At 43.8% G+C, this 20,871-nt stretch overlaps 1 protein-coding gene across 1 annotated transcript; it reads right to left on the reverse strand.

Annotated features, from left to right (window-relative positions):
- Positions 1-10,060: 10,060 nt before the first annotated feature.
- On the reverse strand, positions 10,061-16,766 carry cdc42ep3 (CDC42 effector protein (Rho GTPase binding) 3). Its single transcript, XM_053436106.1, has 2 exons — positions 15,998-16,766; positions 10,061-11,876 (listed from the first exon to the last, which is right to left on the reverse strand). The coding sequence occupies exon 2, from the start codon at positions 11,641-11,643 to the stop codon at positions 10,576-10,578; it is 1,068 nt and encodes a 355-aa protein (XP_053292081.1). The 5' UTR covers positions 11,644-11,876; positions 15,998-16,766; the 3' UTR covers positions 10,061-10,575.
- Between the last annotated feature and the right edge of the window lie 4,105 nt (positions 16,767-20,871).

The following is a 20,871-nucleotide window of genomic DNA, read 5'->3' on the forward strand; positions in this document are numbered from 1 at the left end:
GCACAACTTGGCTAGAGAGCGCTCTCTGGACATATTGTCTTTTTTCTCTGAGAGCTCAGTGAAGAATGAAATCTTGATTCACAGACCTACAGGGAAGAGATATACAGGCATTTATTTTATTTGGAAAAACATATTCTTCAAACTCCTGACTGACTGACTGCTTCTAATTACTGACACATCCTCTGATGTATCCGCTTCCACATAGTGGTCTTAAGTACTTGAGTGTTTTTTTTATATGATATTGACAATTGTTGACTAGCTGCACTGCCTTAGAAACACACTTTTACCTATGCACGAGGTGTTGAAATTAATAATAATAATAATTGTTTTCTTCACTTAAGTTTAGTATTTTTGTTTAATTTGTTGAGCATTTGAACAGCCTGTAACTTTTACTTTACCCCCTGAAATTCTTAGGTGCTTTCATGGGGCGGCTGTGGCTCAGGGGGTAGAGCGGGTCACCCTCTAAACAGAGGGTTGTTGGTTTGATCCCAGTATTCTCCATTCTGCTTGCCAAAGTTTCCTTCAGCAAGATACTGAACCCCAGATGGCCCCTCATGGCTGTCCTGATCTCATAGGGAAGGTGATACCTATAGATGCACAGTATGAATGTGTGGCAAGGAAACTGTACTGTAGAGCACTTTGGGTGGTCATCAGGACTAGAAAAAAGAGCCATATAAATATCTATCTATCTACCATAGATTGTCATAGACTGCTGATCCTGTATAGTGGGACTCTGTCCAAGACATTCTTAATGTTGATGGGGGCTCCGCAGTCCTCAAAGATGATTGACAGTCCAGTGAAAGAGGCTGAAGTATAAGCTCTTATATTACTTTACTCCCCACGGTGTCAAATGGAAATGAGATGAGTTTTGCAGACCTGGCGTGGTGAGTTTCATGTGGAGGCACAATGCAGCTCTTGAGTGCAGGACACAGGTCACAGCCCTATATGAGAATGTCATCAACACACTGCTCCCCACCACGTTTGATCTGAAATTGGAAGTTTGGAGAGCCGTGTTTTTCTTTCAGTCTCTCTCTCTGTAATGTGTGTTGTTCCGCTTTACGGCCAAATTCAACCGTGCAAATCTGAAGTGTAAAAGCTCCTCCAAACAAAGCGTAAAATGAATGGCCGCCAGCTGCTGTGTCTTTTTTAGGGTCGTAGGGAAAAGAACCTGTTAGGAAATTTCCTGCAGATGTGATCGCATGACTGGCTGGTGAATACTTATAAAAGGAGACTGGGGCACCCACTGAGCCCCCGGGAGACAGAGGGATCAGGCCCGCACAGAGATGAGGAGAAACAGACTTGGGTCTTACCTTAAAAGGGAGAATCCTGAAGGCTGTCGGCCATAATGGCAGGAATGTTGTCCTCTGACCTGAACACCCAGTGGTTTCATGGACTGCACTTTCTAGAACTGTAACTCCAAACAGGTATAACTCACATGACATGATTAACAAACTAGCAGTGCATGCTCTAAACATGTTTGTTTCGAATGAGTTGTTTGATTGGGGAAGGGATGCTCCCGAGCTACTTCAGAATTATTTCTTATCATTAGTGAGTCCTTCTTAAACAGTTCTACTTCAGGTATATACTGTCACTTTTTATTGTTTTTGTGCTGGACTTTCTGTGCTGAGCTTTTATAAACAGACTATGATGCAGAGTGAAGTTAGAAAACTTTGTGTTCATCCTACCTTGTTTATCTGGGCTAGCTGCTTTTAGCAATTCAGATTTTAAGGCCATTTCTTCATATAATTAAACGGAAATGGCTTTTGTTACTGTTCACTTGTGTGGTGCATATATAAGTATGAATGATTAACTTAATGCTGTTTTTTTTCATAGATTGCATGTTGCCTATTTCAGAGATCTGTTAAGCAATTGACTGTCTCTAGACCCAAATTCAGCAAAGCTGTGTAATTCAGCTTGATATAATGCATTGCTGCAACAAAACAAACATTTAGCTTTTACTTTAAAGACAGATTGAACTGATTCTATTAATGTTGCTGCCATGACAGAGATCAACACGCGTGAATGTCTGCTCGCTGCTATGATGAAATAAAACCATGATCAAAGCATGACAATTATCTGGTGGCAATTTTGAAGCGCCATTGCTGTAGATCACCTCAGGATGTAGAAGAAGACATGTTCAACTTGATCCGCAGGCTGAAGGCACTCTGCCGCACCCCCAATAACTGCAAGGCACTTTTAGACTGTTTATTCAAAGGGTTTTAATATTGAACGTATCCCGTGTCCTTATCGCACACATAATTCTAAACTGCAATTCCTCAGGCCCTTAAGGACGCACATTCCAAGTGTGAAGCAGAAAAGATGAATGGTTCGGGTACATTCCACAGTTGGGCAGACATTTAAAAAATGTTTAGGTAAATACAGTATACTTGATGACATGAAATATGAGCAGAAAACTCTTAACATGAAAATGTAGCTACCACCTGGAGAGTTCAGCATTGAGTCATCTCTCCCGCGTGAATTTAGAGTCAGGATTTAAGCGGAGACCAGAGGCAGCTTGAAAATGAACAGGAGGCAACATTTCTAGAGCCAAGGTGAGTGTCTGGCACTGTGGATTTTGTTGCTTCATCAGAGCTGTAATCGTCTTTTCAGAAAGATTAAAGCTTAAAGCACCAAATAATGCTCATCAGGGTATCCCTGCTCTTCCCTGCTCATTTAAGTGGAGGCGCTTGGGGATTTTACTATTTAGAGCTTAACATCTTGAAATATATGCTTACTTCTATTAAAGATGAGAAGATAAAAAGCACTCTTCTTTCTGTAAGCCAACTATGAAGCTTCAGATCCCATTTGTTTTAGATCATAATTATGAACCGACTAACTTGAGTCAGAAAGAAACAATTCATGTCAGCCTCTAAATCTGACAGCAACAGTATCTCCCACGCTCAAGTGGCTCCAGTTCAAAGAACACCGCTGCTAAGCAATGGCAAAATGTATGTTAAAAGGGAGGTGGCTAGCTATTTATCAAGCAAGCAGACGGGTGTATAAACTATTTAAAGACAGACGATGTGTCTTTACCTCCTCCCACCATCCACAAATGATGTCAAAATAATTTAGAGGCGGAGTCTGAGCAGTAGTGACTGGAGGATGGATCCGTGATATCAAGGTCCAACACTCTTGGTGTTAGGGAAGTACAATACGTGGGACACTTTACATTAGAGCAAAATCCCTATAAATGTCCCACGCTAGTGGTTACTGAGGTGCAATACTTGGGACACTTCTAGGCACATATCATAGTAGCAAAATGCCTAGAAATGTCCCGACCAATCAGAATGATCTGGACACCTCTAGGCACATATCATTGAGGCAAAATGCCTAGAAATGTCCCGACCAATCAGAATGATCTGGACACTTCTATTCACTTTACATTAAAGCAAAATGCCTAGAAATGTCCCATCCTTGTGGTTAGGGATCTGCAATATTTGGGACACTTGTAGGAACTTATCATGAGAGCAAAATGCCTACAATTGTCCGACACTTGTGGTTAGGGATGTACAATATAGGGGACACATGTAGGCACTTAACATTATAGCAAAAATGCCTAGAAATGTCCTGACCAATCAGAATGAGCCGGACACTTCTAGGAACTTATCATTGAGTCAAAATGCCTAGAAATGTCCCACTCTTGGTGTTTACTTTAGATTAAAGCAAAATGCCTAGAAATTTCCCACACTACTGGTTACGGAAGTGCAATACTTGGGAGCACTTATCATAGTATCTAAATGCCTAGAAATGTCACGACCAATCAGAATGAGCCGGACCAGCCATATGTCAATCTCAACTGTCATGACATCTCTATTTATGTTGTTCTTTTTTATTTATGTGTTTATTTTTACATATATATTCTCATCTTTTCTTTTGTTTGCTGCCAATCTTCGGATCAACACTGCTTACAGTCGGAGGTGGTAAAGCACCTTTAGGATATGAGAATTACCCAGAAGGAAAAAAAGAATCATAATATTTCACATCTTTTTAGTATGGTCCATTTCCCTTTCCATGAGGAGGCAGGGTGTATGACCTATACTGCAGCCAACTATGGAGCGACTGAGTAGCTTTGGCTTCACTTTTGGGGAGCTGTCTTGACTTCCATCTTTATATATATAGGAGGAATAGTTACAGAGGGAGAAAATTAGGCAATATTGGGAATACGGACATATTTCTCAGACGTATTATAAAATTCGGAAGAAAGAAAATCACAAAATAGCATATTTCTCTGCAATGATTGCAGTTGGACGCCACTATTTTTGAAAACGTCAGCAAACGTCCATCATTTAAAGCCAATGATAAACTATACATAAAAGTTAATGGTTTTATTGAATAAGGGGCTTATGAACAAACTGTATATAGGCTCTCAATCATAACACAACAGACATTTTGAAAGGAAATGGGCGTTAACATAGATGTTACCGTCACTGAAGACTTTGTACTTAAATAGGACTAAGCCTTTGTTAATATCATTAGAAACAAGTGAGTTCATCTTCTATTTGTCCAAATGGCCGCTGGGAAACGTATTGTAACAATGAAAAGAAGAAGAAAAGATACTTATGTACAACCTTGAAACTATTGTGAGGAGTGGTATGCATCCGACAATAAGCCCTGCACTCCGCAGAGCTACTCTGTGACCCTCATTATTGGATCCCAGAAGGTGACTGGGTGCAGTCACCTAATCAGGCTGACAGAGATGTTGTTGACCTGTGAAAGGAAAACATGGCAAGTGATGTCACCCACATCTATAAGGAGTGTTATCCAATAAGCCCATTCCCCCTTTCACACCCTTCCCCCTGCGTGGCACTGGAGGAATTCTCAGATGGTTGTCTGGAAGAAATGCAGCAAAGAGCAAATATATAAATACCTCCTCTGGGTGAATATAGATCGCCGGCCGAAGGGGAGCATGGGACGGAACGGACAGGCAGCTGCTGCCACTGGTTAGGGGGGCGTGCCACTTAAATAGAGACAAAATATGGACAAGGGTTTTTAGAAAGACTCACATGCTCTCTGAATTTGGTTTCATTCCCTTGTGCTGCCTTAGAAGGAGAGCCCAGATAAAGACAGCATACATTACTGGCTCATCCTACTCGGTTCAGTCACAGTCCCATTCTTCTTAGGCCGGAACGCGCATTTAAATATGAATAATTCATGGCTGTTTGCTGAGTACGGTTTTTTGTTAATTAAGCCGATTAAATAGGCGAGGACAGACTATGTGCTAAGCCCAATATCTCACAGCACCCTTGCAGTATTTATCATAAAGCTGACAGCAGGACATGGAATGTGGCTGACTGAGGGCTGAGCCTAATGGAGTAATATACAGTATCTAGTGTCTATCTGGGAAAATTCACTGTACTGTGGCACCTGACAATAGGCAATTGCAAGAGCCAACCCAGTAAAACAAAACTTGTAACTGTAACCGAAATAATAGGTTCAACAGTTCTGCTATCAGAAATATTTCTTCCATCCTAACATTTGAGGGATTAAACGAGATTTATACTTTTACATTTTGAAGCTGGTCTTTCATTTTACTCCAATAAAGACTTTACAGGAGCACTTTGTTTTGATATGCCTCCACTTGAACACTGGCACATTTCCCGGTGACCATTACTGTACAGATTCTTCAACTGTATTAAAACTGTACCCAATTTGACACTAAGAAGATAAAGCAAGTATGGTGAGCTGCTTTTGAGAAACTTTGCATGTGGTTGAAATTCTCTTCACGTCTGCACAGCCATCAATAAAAAATGACAGTGTCAGTGGCCCTGTAATCTAATAAACCTGACCAATCATCCCATTTGGTATGAAGGAAATGATTAGCTGGGGTACCTGTCTGTCACTAACCGACCTGTCTGCCTGCACCCTTATACACCACTGGCTTCTAGCAGGCGTAGATGCACGTTCATGTGTTTTTGGGGCGTAGCTTAGACGAGAGCGCCGGCAGGAGGGGGTGGGATGCATCAGTTGCATCTCACAAGTGTAGCTTGCGCTTGCCAACTTTTCCGGGGTTATCATACCTAGCTTTAAAGGTTCAGTGTGAAGAATGAAGTGACATCTAGTGATGAATTTGCAAGTTGCAGCTGAATACCCCTCACCTCAAACTCCCCTTCCAGAATTGAAGGAGAACCTGTAGCCTTCAGTTGCATAAAAAGTCAAAGGTGTTTAGTTTGACCAGTCTTGGCTACTGTAAATAACATGACAGCCTCCGTAGAAATGACCCAGCCCGATGTAAAAATAAAGTATTTAATATAAAAGGCTCATTCAATCGTAAAGAAAACAACAATTTGTACAATCTAGATGAAACACACTTGTGAAAACATCATATTTTATATTCAAGCTCTGCCAATAAAACCCTTTCACCTAAATCTTACACACTTAACCTTTAAGCAAAATTACAAAGCATTAAACTCGTCCTGATTGCAAAATGATATAATTTATAAAGTATAACAATGATAAATAATGAAACCCAAATTTTCATTCACTTTTCAAATTACACCAACTACTGAGTGCATATAACTTCAGATTTATGATTCACATTAGCGATAAGTAAATAATTAAAAGGAAAGTAGCTCTTGTTTGGCTCTACGCAGTTCAGAATCAAAATTAACCGTGCCTGCCTTTTGTCACATCAATGCTCTGGTGCCTCTGAGGTGACGCCGCTGTTTAACTCTCATCCTCTCTCTGCCCTCCCTTCAGCTCAGGCGTCACGTGCTGGAGATACAGACTCAACTCGCTATGGTTACTGTCAGCCAAACAACAGTCAACAGTGCAGAACAGTGGGATCCGTTGCCTGCCAGACCGAGCTGCGTGTGTGTGCGCCCCCTCGTATCTGCACTGCATCAAACCGGGCTTGGGCTCATTTTATTCCCCCCTGAGAATAAGCTCTCTCTGTTGTTGTCTTTTGAAAGGGAGCTGCAGCTCGACAGAGCTAAATCAGCAGATCTGCGGAACACTTGAGTCCAAGCTCCGTGCTCGCCATCCCAAAGTAAATGTTCCTCAGAAACTTCTACTACCGAGGCCCCAATTTTCACAGTCATGGCATTCAATTTTGGAGCACATACAGTATGTATCAACAATGAAAGATATCTCTCCAGCAAGCGAGAGAAATATTTTACAATAACATTTCTGAGAAAAGCTGTGCTCAGACCTAAGACATTTCCTCCTGCCCAGTGCGTTGGCTGGCTGGAAAGTACTGTATCTGATTTGGGGCTCATTTAGTGCGGCAGAACATTTACAGCAGGTGAAAACAAGAGGAGCTTTATCCTGCTGCTCCGATCTCTGCTGTCTTCATCTAGGGCCGGGGAGCAAGGAAACATCTTATTAATGTTTCTCCTCTCATCCATCTGACAAGGCTCAAGTCCGGCTATATGAGGGGCTCCTTCCCCAACACCTCCATGTGAAAGACAGCTTGCACATAATGTAGCACTGTTGTGGCGGTTGGATGGAAAGTTTCACTGGGTCTTAGCTGTGCTTTCTTTGGCACCAGTCGCCTCTGGTCCAAAGCTTATTCATCTGTGAACTGACAGCTTCACCTTAGCCCAGGAAACTGAGGGGCTGAATCCATCGGAATCACCGATGTGCTGGAGGAACTTTCATGAAATGGTCTTGAAGGATTTACCTTGTAATGTCACGATAAATGTTTGGAGCAGACAGCCTCTCTGTGTTTTTTTGTGATGGTCATTTTGATTTAAACAGGGCCACGGCAGGTTTTAACTTTTCAAAATGTTTTTCAAATCATAATGGATGGAATTTAAGACCGATGTCAAGTTCAACAGATATTAGGAATATTGGGACTCTCATAATTAATCACAATTCCCCATAATTGATGAGAAGGTAAAGTAGCCTTGGAGAGAATAACTTATTTAAAGGCGACATTATCATGCAAACTACAGAGAGAGACATTAGGATTTATCCTATTTTACCGTAAATCAGCATAAATCACGAAATGCTAACATGCTTGATAAGTTTTATATGATCTCTTCTCCTTTTTTCCAATATCATGGTTTAGCAGAGCATTAAAAAGGCTGAATTTAGTGATCAGCTTGTTTTTCTGGTTTTGTCAAGAAACCAACTGGTTGGGAAATTACAAGGTAGCAGGTAGTTTCAACACCCTCGTCAACTCCCTTTCTCGGCTAACGTCACCATTGGAAGCTAGTGTTTTTCAGTAACACTGGTTTGGCTGTACATTAACATATTTTACATGTTTTTTAACATCTTTGAAAGAGTAATATCTCATTTTAATTGATCTTAACAGAGACCATAGCAAACTGGAAACAACAAAACAAGCGTCGCAATGCTGTTACTTCCAACAAGAGGAAGATTGTTCTCTGTGAGTCCGTGGGCGTCACAATGAGTTGTCTGATTGTGTTGCTGTACACAGCATCTTTGTTGTGTTGACATGGATTATCAGAAGCGAGGTCTCTTCAGGTCAAACTTCCATCTTGGCCCAATGGAGATGAGAAACACCACATGGTCTATTTCTACCTTACATCTCTGGCTACTTCTCCTGTGCCCTCAGGCTCCTCATAGAAGACTGAAGCCAGGAACAGGATGAGACACTCTGCCGGTAGCCAACAGGTTGTGCAACATAGATGCAGTGATTTGTTATCTATGCTTTAAAAGGTTTCATTAATCCTACATTTACACAAATATCTATAAAATAATAGCATAAACCCTACTGGTGGAACAAACATCTATATTTTATGTAGAGCGCTCAATAACAGAGCACTGTTCATGGTGTAAAGTGTACTTTTTTTTTACTTCATAAACTCTGGTATTTCTTGGTATTTTGTGTCAGAGAACATTGGCATCTATACAGAAATACCTTTGTTACACAACTGGCTACAGTGCTGTGGTCGAAAGTTCTATTGTAAACCAAAGGCAGTTTGCTTGGGGTCCACGCCTGTAAAAATGAAGGTCTGTCATTGAGTCAGTGATGTACCATTGCAGGTATAAGGATAGTAATTACCCTACCTAAAGGTTTTCATTACTCATGCGTCAAGGCTACATGCCTCAGCTCAGTGTTTGCAAACTCTAGTGCGCTAATGCTGGGATTTTCCAATGGCTGAGGCATCTGCCATGACATGGGTTTTCTTGCATGGGGAACTGCTCTTGTCTCCTCGAACATCTGGTTTTACAGCGGCTTCAAATGCCAAGGCTGGGTTGCTTGCGGTTGTTTATGGACATTCTGAGGGATTTGGAGAGGTTTGCCACATTGGCTCACTCAATGACAGAAGTGGAATCCAACCAGGATAACTATTTGCATATGAAATTAACTAGCTGTCTTGGTTTTTCTACACAGATATGACAAAGACTCCATAGGATCTTGTAATGTGTTATCCTTCATGTCTACACTGAAAGGCCCATAGGGACAGAGTATCAGGCTGAGGAGGACTCGGCTGATGGGTGACTGAGTTCAAGAGGCTACATGTAGGTCCTAAGGATAATGACTGTTGCCCTGCACATCCAGGCTGTTTCTTTAACTCTGCTTGGTCAACATATATTTATTGTCAAGAAAGCTCATCTATAGTTCAGCACTTACCAAAATTTCCCTGCGGTGTGTTAGGACGTGTTTTACAGCCTCATCTCTCTACACACACATATAGCTGATGAATAGTGTGGCCCCAAGACCAAAGCCCTCCCTCCTCTCTTGAAACAGCTGATTTATGTCTGGTCCTGGACACTTGTGCTCTATGGCTGGAATGCAGGGAATTTCAAAGACCCCTCCTCTGCCTGTCCTTTCCACACGCAAACAAATGGAGCAGGCGCCTGGTTGGGCAGATGAAGACCCACCGGTGCTCCCACTGCAGCGCAGGGAAGCAGAATCTAAGGAATGTCAGAGGCGAGAAAAAGAAATCCATTCTATCCTTCTTTCTGTCAATCTGTAGCTCTTTGTCTCCTTTTATATTTTTTGTTTGTCTTTCTCCTCTTGCGCCTCAACCTTTCCCAGCATTATTCTTATTTTTCAGTCTTACTTGGAGTTATATCGTTAAAGCATTTTTTTTAATGAAATTCTAAGCTCTGGCATATGCACACACTTCCTGCAAGAAACTGGCCAGGATCGGACAAAATCAATTTATTTTTGTTACAATAACATAAAAAAACACAACTATGCATAGTGTTCTGTTGTTTGAAATAGTCATGTGGCAAATTAACTATGTGACAAACAGTGAGGTGCATTGTTAACACGTTTAAATTCACAAAATGCTATATGTTCATAGAGAGTCTGAGAGCATAAAAAAGCATAGTTTTTAAAAAGTTATACGGGGAAAGTCAACGTAAAACAAATTAATCATGTCAAATCAAAGGCACAATGGCTGTGTTTAAGCTGCAACTCACTATGACATGCATCCTAAACATGTGGCTGACATGGTAAACAAAAAAAGAAGAATCAACACTCCATAGAAGCTAGAATAGTTGTGTTTTGACAATAAAAACATAAGCAGCTCTGTCTACTGTAGCTCATTTTCATCTTAATGATATATCCAGACACCATTTGATTGCTTTGTGAGTCTCTCTCTCATCATGGCTATAGTTTAAAAATTCCCTTTATTCCTCCTGGGGCCTCACCACAGCTCAAGGCCTGCTTTTTGCTGCGGGTTTATCCATTATGTTGAGCACATCGTCCAGGATGGATGGGCCCAGATCAAGTTCGAGCGAGAGGAATGACCCTGTGATCTGGTTGAGGGAACCCTGCGATGTGCTCTTCTCCTTGGAAAACTCTAAATCAAAATCACAGATGCGGCCCTCCTCCACGCCACTGTCCCGATCCACCCACTCTCTGTTGCACTTTAAGAGCTCCTGCTTGAAGCCAAGGGTAATGTCATTGTCAAAGTGTCCATAACCATTGCAGTCGCCATTGAGCCTCGTGCTACCGTTGCAGATCTTTTTATGGAAGTCCCCTTTATCGCTAAAGCTATCAAAGCTGTCAGTGCTTGTGTTGCTGTTAAGGCTTCCGTTACCTTTGTAGATGCTGTTGCCATTGATAAAATATGATGCTGGTTTATCAAATCTGCTTTCACTCTTGTTGATTTTGTTGGCTTTGGCAACTGCCTTAGAGCTGGACGTATCTGTGTTTTCCAGCAGATCCAAGAGGACGTCAGGCTTCGACTGGATATCTGCGGAGGGAGACGAAGGCTCGCTGATGAAGACATCCATGGAGTGCAACAGAGCATCCATCTGCAGGATCTCCACCTTCTCAGCCCTTCTAACTTTCATGGGAACTGTAGGCCCAATGATGTCCTCCAATGGCTCTGGGGGCATGGAGAACACAGTGGAGGAGATCAAGGGAAGGGTGAGGGCCTGGCAGCCACCTATAGTTGGGAGGGAGATGGCATTCTTGAGTACGGGAGAGGGTGTCTCGGCACAGGATGCATCACCTGTGCTGTTTGCTCGCAGAAACTCACTTTGGATGCCATACAGAGGGTGAACATTTCCCTTCCCTGGTAGGAGCTCATAGTTCCCCTGAAGGAAGGACATGTCTCCAAAGGCGTCTCTCTCCCCACCCCTTCCAATGTGGATTGTGTGGCGGAAGTCACCGAGTGGCGGACTGATCATATCTGGGGACAACATATCTCTGAGGCGACATTTTTTCCCCTTCTTATTATTGGTGGGCTTCAGGTATATGGGTGCTTTTGCTGGCATGGCTGTAATTGTAGAAAAGAGCTAAGTTGCGCAGGATAGAAAAGTCGGAAGTGCTCTATAGGTTCTGGACGTTACAAATCCCCAGAGGCGAAGCTCCGGTTACATTCTCAGTAGCCTGCCGGTCAAACAGTACTCCAAGAATAATTTCAGCAATTGCAGCATCGATCAGGAAACAGGAATGCAAGCAGGGCTGGTGATGTCCGGTGGTGAAGAATGGGCAAATGGACACTTTCCTAAAATCAGAAACAGATAAAGAAAACATCAGCACTGAAACATGGACTCAGTGTCAAATTGTCAGATGAGTGCTGCTGCTGCTGGTAAAAGACCTCCTGTCCTGTGCCCTTTTGAAGAAGAAACGTCGTCATTAACACAAGTCCTAGACATAAACTTGAAAGATCCTGAAAGAAAAATAACATCCTCATCCTTTTCTTGCATTTGCCGAGCTTAAAAGCCAGAGCAGAGGAGGATGAGGCCTGGGTCTATGGCTTTTTTGCTGCTCTATTCACAACAAGAGCCTCCTTTGGCCTCCGCAACTCTGGATGTGCTAATGTGGAACAGCTGGAACGCAGATTGGGAGAGGAGAAGCAAAGGGGGAATTCAGTAGGATCAGAGCGGGGCAGCTTGTTTCAGGAGTGAGCTACTGCTCAGACACGCACAGAGATAGAGAGAGATGGACCAGGGGGGTTAAGGGGTTTAGGGGGATCATGTGAGAGCGACAGAGTGAAGGGGTTACAGAGCAAGTGGATCTTAGGAAAGAAGGTGATGCAGATTGTGAATTGATTGGATGGCCAGAGGGTCAGCTCCAGGTTTAATAAGTGCAGAGATACCAGCTTTTGGTGCACAATACATCAGGGTGGGTCTATTTTATTAAGGGGGTAATGGATTTGATCAAATCAAAGGTGGCTGATTGCATGGTGCCTTCTCTTTGCTTCTCCATTACAAGCCAATTGGAGAATGGTCGCGACATTAATTTAGGATGTGAAAAGAGGAGAGGATTGGTTTGACCGTTTTAGATGACATGGCAACCAAGGAGAGGGGAAAAAGACACACTGTGGAGGGAGATGAAAGTGTGTGTATGTGTGTGTCTGCGTGTCTGTGTGTGCGTGTGTGTGTGTGCGTGTGTGTGCGTTAGATGGAGGAGGTGGGGGAGAGCGCCAGTGAAGAGAGAGCTTGCCCATTTATAGACATATTTACTTATGAGAGGTCTGTCAGCAGTGCACCGCTTCACAAAAGTGCCTGGGCGGTCAAGTCCACCCCCCATCCCAACAAATGAGATAAAATAAAAAGGTTTCACTGCGAAAACATCCACATTCCTTCTGCATCTGGACCCACAGACACATGCTGTATCAACCTTATCAGAGACACTTTAAGTAGGCTATGGTCACTCCGCAGGCACGTTAGTTTGGAGCCAGAGAGAGAGACAGACACTTAGCTTGATCAGAATTTTTAATCCAAATAGGAAACCGGAAACCACCGCACTGACACCTACTTTCAACATAGAGTTGAAGCATCACAGCAACAACATCTTCCTTAGGCTGCAACTTCTAAACTTATAGGATGAGGAGAGCAGGATGGGAGGGTGCGATTACAGGACAAATAAACCTGCCTGCCAGAAACACATATGAGGATATATATAACCATTACAAACATCCACGGATGCAGAACATGTGCGAGTGTGTTGAACGGCAGCGCTCATCGAGGGCCCTAATGTGTTTGAGTGCTGGTGTGAGTGTCAATGTTTGTGAGAGGTGCCTGGCTGCACTCGTGAGAGATAGCAATTTTGAATGTATGCCATGTGTGCAGAGGAACGAGTGTTTGTTTGCTAACAGTGAAGAAGAGAAAGGGAAGGGGAAGGAAGGAGCGAAGAGGAGTGCTACAGTGTTTGATGAAGGGAGGGGGAGAAAGGGGTTGAAAGGCAAAATCGCTCACTTGTTCTGCTCAAGCTTTTCTCCTTTTCTTCCTCCCTGTATTTCTCTTCGTCCCAAAATCTCTTCCGCTTGTCCTTACTAACCTTGACAGGTGATGCTCACTGCAGTGGGAAATTGGTCTCAGATAGGAAATGAAACCAATGCACCTCCAAGCAGAAAGCTGCTTCCTGTGAGTCTCCAGTGCACACGTCTATATCTGTATCAACTTTTACTTTACTGTCTCCCAGAAAGGAAGGTCACTGATGCACGTCTGGCGGAAAAACCTCCTATCAGGCATACCCATTGATTATTGGTCTTCCCTGATGACACTACAACATGGGCCTGGTCCTCTGCGAGAGGAAAACACACAGCCCATGCATTACAATAGATGATAATGCTGGTTGAAATCAATAAACGGATAGACATCCTATAGCAGAGGAGCAGAACTCTTTCATCTCTCACAGGGGGACATCTGCTGTGCATCCTACCCAAGGTCAACATTTGTGGCCCGTGAGAAGTCAGCTGGTGCTGTGAAAGCCTGGAGGCCTGACCTTCACGTCGACCGTCCTGCTGGTGCTCACTTTGGACTATATGGCATACATGATTGGAATTCCAGAGACCCGCAGCAAAGTAGGAGGACAACTACTTCCTCGTGTTAGTCTCCCAGGGATCTGCTGCAAAACCAGGATAAGAGTTAATTTATTGAGGGGTTGAGTAAATTAGTATTGATTTGAGTGCATGTGGAGAATCTCAGGAGTCTTAGCAATGTTAGCTAAGCTTGGTTTGGCCAAAGAGGAAATGAATCAGTTACTAAAGCCCAGGATATCACAGGACGGTCGCTCGTGGCCTCCTAACCCAGTGAATGCATTTGTGTCCGTGCCGCCTCTTAGTAGTTGATTCTGTTATATCTCGAAGGCAGATTTACACCCTCCTTTTGGCACCGCTCCATAAAGAGGTGCCTTGGCACGTGTTGACCACTCTGAGCCCGGCGGCGCCACCACCACAGAATGCGGCCGGGGGGTTCATTTACACCTCTGGGGAACCCGGGATCTGATGATCTGGTGCCTTTGCTGAGCAGCCTCCCAGCCATATTGGGGGCTGCAAGTCCCTGTGTCATTGATTCAGCAGCAGCTATCCGTCTGGGTATGAAGTGGTCTGGAGCCACTCCAGCCTCCCCGGTTCCTGCTTGGAGAGTTAGTTATTGGCAAAGGGTCAGCAGAAGGAGCGAGGTGATGAAAGTTTGAGTGTGGGGGCAGATAAATGTGGGGTTGGTATCTGGTAATTAAACTAATGGCTCGTGATTTGTCTGGGTATTTATGGATACCTAAAAGTCACGTGCGATATAAGTGGGTCAGTATATTCTTAGAGGCAGTGTAATCCCACTGCAGTCTAAATAAATGCTACAGTTGGATGATGCTTCAGTAGGAGCTGCACAGATCCACAGCTGGTGATGAGGGAGCGACAGAGAGAGCAGCTGTTCAAACCGGGATATGACTTCACCATTCTTTAAAATAGAAACCGTGCATCCCCTAACTCATCCTCCCATGATGGGATTACTGCGCTGACATTTCACATCAGTGGTGTTGAAAAATAGCATGCTATTCTGCAGAGCTGTAGTAGTTAGTCAGGGTAACAGCATCAGCACATAGGAGCCAGCTGTGACTCCACACACGTTTCCGAATACAAGTCCAACATGTAACCGTGGCTTTGATTTCTGTCACGTCCTTGAATTGCAGAAAGACCCTATTTTTGGGGCTGTTCTAAAAAGCACATGTACATACCACAGAGGGTAATGGCAGCCTTAAAGAATAGACTGAGCTTTTTGTTGCATAAAAAAAAACTAAATTATAGGCAAAGGCCTTACTTTGGGGGGCTTGGTGGTGGTGCTGGGACCAGGGCGAATAGCAGGGTGGAGTATTTACTCTGTCTTTCCTTCTCGCTCCCCTTGTGCCACCCACAAGCATGGCCAACACTTGCCAGAGTTATCCTTGGCCGAGATGAGCAGGAAGCCGAATCAAAGCATATGAACCATGAAGGGAATGTCAACACATACCGACCAAAACATTTAAATAGACCTTTCCTCCCTCGAAAGCCTCCTCCAGGTCTGCTCCCCTCAAGAGATACAGGCACAGCCAACTCTGCATTTCAGAGGAACATGCCTTAAGTGTGTAGCCGGACTTAAAATGTCTCTCTTGGAAAGTAGGGAGGATATCGTGTTGCTCTGAATAGTTCAACTCTTGAGTTACATGCTTGAGAGCTGGACAAACGTTTCCCGTACGAGCACGCTTTGACACCTCTCACAGTTATCAACCCATATCCCATTCTGCTCCACACATTCACGAAGAGGCTGATGAAGAACCTAGACACGCGACATGACAGCAGCACTGTCACCTCTAATTCAGGTCCCAGCACCAAAGCAGGGTGATATGAAACATGTTCTCACTCACCTCCGTTATTCTGAAGGGGAGATCTAGATTCCTTCCCAGGTATCACTGGTGTTCCCCTGAACGCTGCACCCTCTGGAGGATGTATGTATGTGTGTGTGTGTGTGTGTGCTCGTTCAGTGGCTGCTGTGCTGCTCCTGTGGCTTGTTGACACTGCCCTGCCTCCTGTCTCTGCCCCGGGGCTGCACTTCTGTCGACTGGGATGTCTGCCGGACAGCTGTTTTGGAATTGCTCTCCGGCTCCTATTCCTCTGAAGCAAGTCAAGTCTCCTCCTACACCTCCCCCTCTTCTTCCTCTCTCTCTCTCTCTCTCTCTCTCTCTCTCTGTTTCTGTCCCTCTCTCTTTCTCTGGTGTTACTGCCCCCCCATCTCTCTCTCTCTGTCTCTCTCTCTTTCTCTCTCTCTCTCTCTCTCTCTCTCTCTCTCTCTCTCTCTCTCTCTCTCTCTCTCTCTCTCTCTCTCTCTCTCTCTCTCCCTCTCTCTCTCTCTCTCTCTCGCAGCACCTGTGCACGTCTGTCCTCTCTCAGATTTTAATGCAGCTCTGTGGTGTCTGAGGATCCTCCTCGCTTCCTGCTCTTTGGTGGAGCTGTGGTGACGAGGGAACATAAAGCTCCGGTCTCGCAGCCCAAAAACAAATTAGCAGTGTGCAAGAGACATGCAGATACCTCATGAGATGTCTGGCTGACTCCCTATTCTAAAACAATCCCTCATGATATGCACAGCGGTTTGTGCGTGCTCTCTTTCCCTCCCCGGTCTGACTCTTGCGACTGCCCACATCTGATAAGAGCTGTTCAGTAAATGCAGCCTGCAGCTGACTGACACTTGACTGGACTCTCCCCTGTGACTGTTTTGAGCCTCTGTCCTTATCTGTTTATCACAAAAGCACAAATATACCCTCCCTACAATTATAGCTCTGAAGAGTCATTTATTTTGTCTATAACCCTCATTCAAAGCTGCAGGAGGCTGAGTCAACACTGTACGAATGGGCTGATTACTGCGGAATACTGCAGCACTGCAGCATGTGCCGGGGACTTTTACAAACAGGCTAATGGGCAGCACACGGCTTGCTGTTAGAGTTCCACAGTGTGAACCTTTGTCTCTCTAAGAGGATTTTAAATGCCTCGTCAGAGACACCGGACAGCACATGTGAGGGTTATAACCTGATGCCCTCGAGTCAAGGACATGGCAAACCTCACCAGCGGATCCCCCATTTCTCAATTCTATTCTCGTATCCCATCACCTTGGTAACAAGTGCAGCTCAGAGTTGATGTCTGATGTGGGCTGTGTAGTTTTGCCCCCAAAGAGGTTGAAGCAAGCAGAGGAGAGGTGTGTGTGTGTGTGTCTGCTCATACAGTGTGGTACAAAAGCAGAAAGAACATGAGGGGAGGGGGGAGGGGTTCTTGTGGCTCAATCAGTGTGTGTCTGCGATTGAGAATGAAAGGCGAGTGCTTGTCCTCACAAGCCGTAGTAGCAATTAAACAATAATCCCGTCTTGTCCAGAGTATGAAGCAGCACATCCCTCTGCAAACACAACAAAATCCCACTCCTCCTTCTACCTCATTTGGCCTGTTGAGCTCATTCTCCTTAATCTGCGTCTCCCTACTTTTGTCTGTCAAGTGATGGATCCACCGCTGAAATAACTACCTGTATGTAATGCTTTGCAAATGCATGTTGGGCTGTGTATGTTTGTGGATGGCTTACAGTCGCTCAGACACCTTCTATTTAACTCAAACAGGCGTTATTTAGCACTGGTTGAGCAGCAGTCGTGAATTGAGCCCTTTTAGAGCGTCGTTGTGGTGTCGCCCTGGGGTGATGTCATCGCGGCATCCATGTGGCCGGCACATGATCTTAAAGTAGAACACACAACACTTGTCTTCTCATTTAAAAAAAACAATAAACCTAGGAAACTCCAGAGCTGCTGCTCTAAAGGGAAACTGTAAGTAATTCACCTCCTTCGGGAATAACTGCTCAGCTGTAGAGATGGGAAAATCAGTCAAGTTTGGAACCACATCAAATAACAAGTAGAAAGGGTCAATAAGACGTTGGTAATGAATTTATAACTGGCTGATAAATCAATTAATTTACTTATTTGGAGTTGGGGGCTGGGGGCTAGTATTAGCACATGTGATTTCCTTTCGTAAAGGCCAAAGTCTGTGACAAAGGGAATCCTTCTCTCCCACAGAAAACACTGCCCCAGAAGAGCACACAAACTCCCCTTGGAATCAAATATGAAGCAGAGTAGTACACAAACAGAGAAACATGGTGCTATTTAACCACTGATCGATCAACTAATTCCACAAATGTCTGTCTTTCTGTTTGTCTGTAAGAGGAACACATATGTCGCAAAGTGTTCAACTTTTCAGCTTCAAACCTCCTAAGTGTACTCTTTGGATCTGCGGAAGTGCAGTGTCAAATTTGGTAAGAATTCAAGATATGATATGTTCAATTTTAATAAAATTTGAAGAAAATGTCCTCTGTTATTTCCCCTGAGAAACGCACGTACACACCTCACACAAAAACATGAAAAACACACTTAAACATAAGTGCAAAGAATCTGAATCTGGTTGAAATAGGTTATTTTATGGTTTCAGAAAGAAATCTTTAACCAGCGTCACCACAAGCCAAGCAAACAGCTCGTTCCATACAGGCAGGTTTAGAACTGGCACTGCACTAGTATTATGAGCAAAGTTTTACTCATCCTAACTTTGATAAGTGAAGATATCTGTACAAGTAAATGTTGGTAAGAAAATTATCAGCGTTACGAATACCTCATTACCCAGTGTTGGATTATTGGACCTGACAGTTTTTCAGTTTCCCTGGTGAAGCCATTTCTGCTGTGTTTTGGAGAGATTTTTTCCCCCCTTCACTAAACCTCCCACAGCAGCACAAACCTTCACTGTATGTTGTATTCAGTTGAACTCAGTTCTTGCCAGGACTTTGCTTGTCATCGTATTTTTGTTTTCCATCACAAGTTGTGTTGTGGGAGGAATTGCTCTTATTTTTCGACTTATTCCAGTTCAGTACTAATTTGTCTTGGCCTGTGCTGGCTCATGTTCACCCCTGTACACAAGGAGAGCTTTCTGAGTGAGGTTTCTCTACAGTGTTTAGGTGTCCTGTCGGAACTGTTCCACTGAGGTAACTTTTCTCCAACTGACACAGCACGCACTGATCCCAGGTCAGGTATACAAGCCTGTCCTTGTCTCCCTGAAGTAAATCAACAAGACAAAAAACAGGAATTAAAGAGGGAAATGCTCAGCTCGTAACATATAAATATATTTACTGCTTTCATTCCAGGAACAAAGTGTAGCACACTGCAGTGTGTGTGCTGAGTCTCTCATGTCTTGCAGATTTAATTTGAATCTTTTGTTAACACCTCACTCAGTTGACACATCCAACACACAGCTCCACCCTTCCTCCTCCAGCCGCACGTGTTCTCACTCATTATGGAGCGAGCTACATCATTATCACTTGTTGTCTGGAGGAGGCAGAGTGATTGAGGTGAGGGATGAGAAACACTGACACAAAGCACCACTGTCCCTTATAAAAAGAATGCTACTGCTTCAGCTGCTGGCTTCTCGGTGCACTTATTTGAAACGGATGGAAATTTGCCCAGTCTTTACATAGTGTAGCCCATCTGTCATGTGACTAACGCAGAAAAATGGGGAGAGGATAGGGAAAAATATATCGCGAATGCAATAATTGCAGCCATGAGAGATGTATACTGTATCAGCCACTTTACTGAGGGCCAAGTTGGGTTCTCGTCTTTATGATTAAATCTGAGGACACTGAAGTGGTTAGGTTCCATAGGGAACAAGTCTACAATAATAAAGATGTATGTAGGTGTAAGAGCAGAATTCCCCCCCTACAACTCTCAGGAAACGGCCTCAGTGGCATTTTTTCCACAGCTTTTAAAAACACTGTCGTGAATAAAATGTCCAGCGCACATGTTCAATGTACATCGTAAGCAGATGGAGACTCAACGCCGCATGTTGACGGCCTCATCTACAACTGGTCCATTTACATTCTTTTCAAATTTTCCCCTCAGGGTTGTACTCTTTCGTCGGACATTCATTTTGCTCCTGACAGTAAACATCTCACAATGTTCTCAGGCTCACAGGCAGCACGCAGGGAGGGACCTGAGGGCACTGGCCAATGTGCTGCGTGCGGGAGATGTGCAGCCAGGCAGGGGGGGAGGAGGGGATTGTGGGTAGTCTAAACACTGTCTTGCTCTGTGGCCGTATCCCAAAATGTTTTTCTTGTGTGTGGGCGATGCACCAACCTGAATTAAAACAGACCACACGCACCAGAGGTAGTACCTCGGCTTTTGTGTCTATTTAAGCAACTGAGCAAAACCTGGTGAAAGGTGGGAGGTGGAGTTCAAGAGTAAGGACAGCAAGAGGTCAAGGTTTCAAATATTTTACAATGCTTCAGTCCACTGACATCTGCTCTCTGTGCTCCTATATATGTTTCTTTTATAAAGATTGAACACAAACTTCATGGAAAATTTAAACTTTAAATTTAAAACACTGATACCGATGTTACACACACACACACACACACACACACACACACACACACACACACACACACACACACACACACACGTATAACAAGCAAACTATAACAAAAAAATACCAAAATGAACACAGCACCAATCAATATTTCAATCGTTATGTTACTGAGTTGAATGAAGAGATGCTTTCAGACATGCACTGAACAATAGACATTTTTCTGAAATGTTTCATCTGTATGTTAGAATGCAAATGTCTGAGTGCTTTGCACACAAATATCTCAGGATGAAAAAAAAGGAACCATACACATAGAAGTCACACAGGAAGACGTCAGAGACAACACGATTCTAGGGCCTTTGAAAACCGG

Source organism: Pleuronectes platessa, chromosome 12 (genome assembly GCF_947347685.1).
Source record: "Pleuronectes platessa chromosome 12, fPlePla1.1, whole genome shotgun sequence".
Taxonomy (NCBI): Eukaryota; Metazoa; Chordata; class Actinopteri; order Pleuronectiformes; family Pleuronectidae; genus Pleuronectes; species Pleuronectes platessa.

Excerpts from the sequence above, each read along its gene's own strand:
- cdc42ep3 (XM_053436106.1), bottom strand. The coding sequence starts at position 11,643 with ATGCCAGCAAAAGCACCCATATACCTGAAGCCCACCAATAATAAGAAG.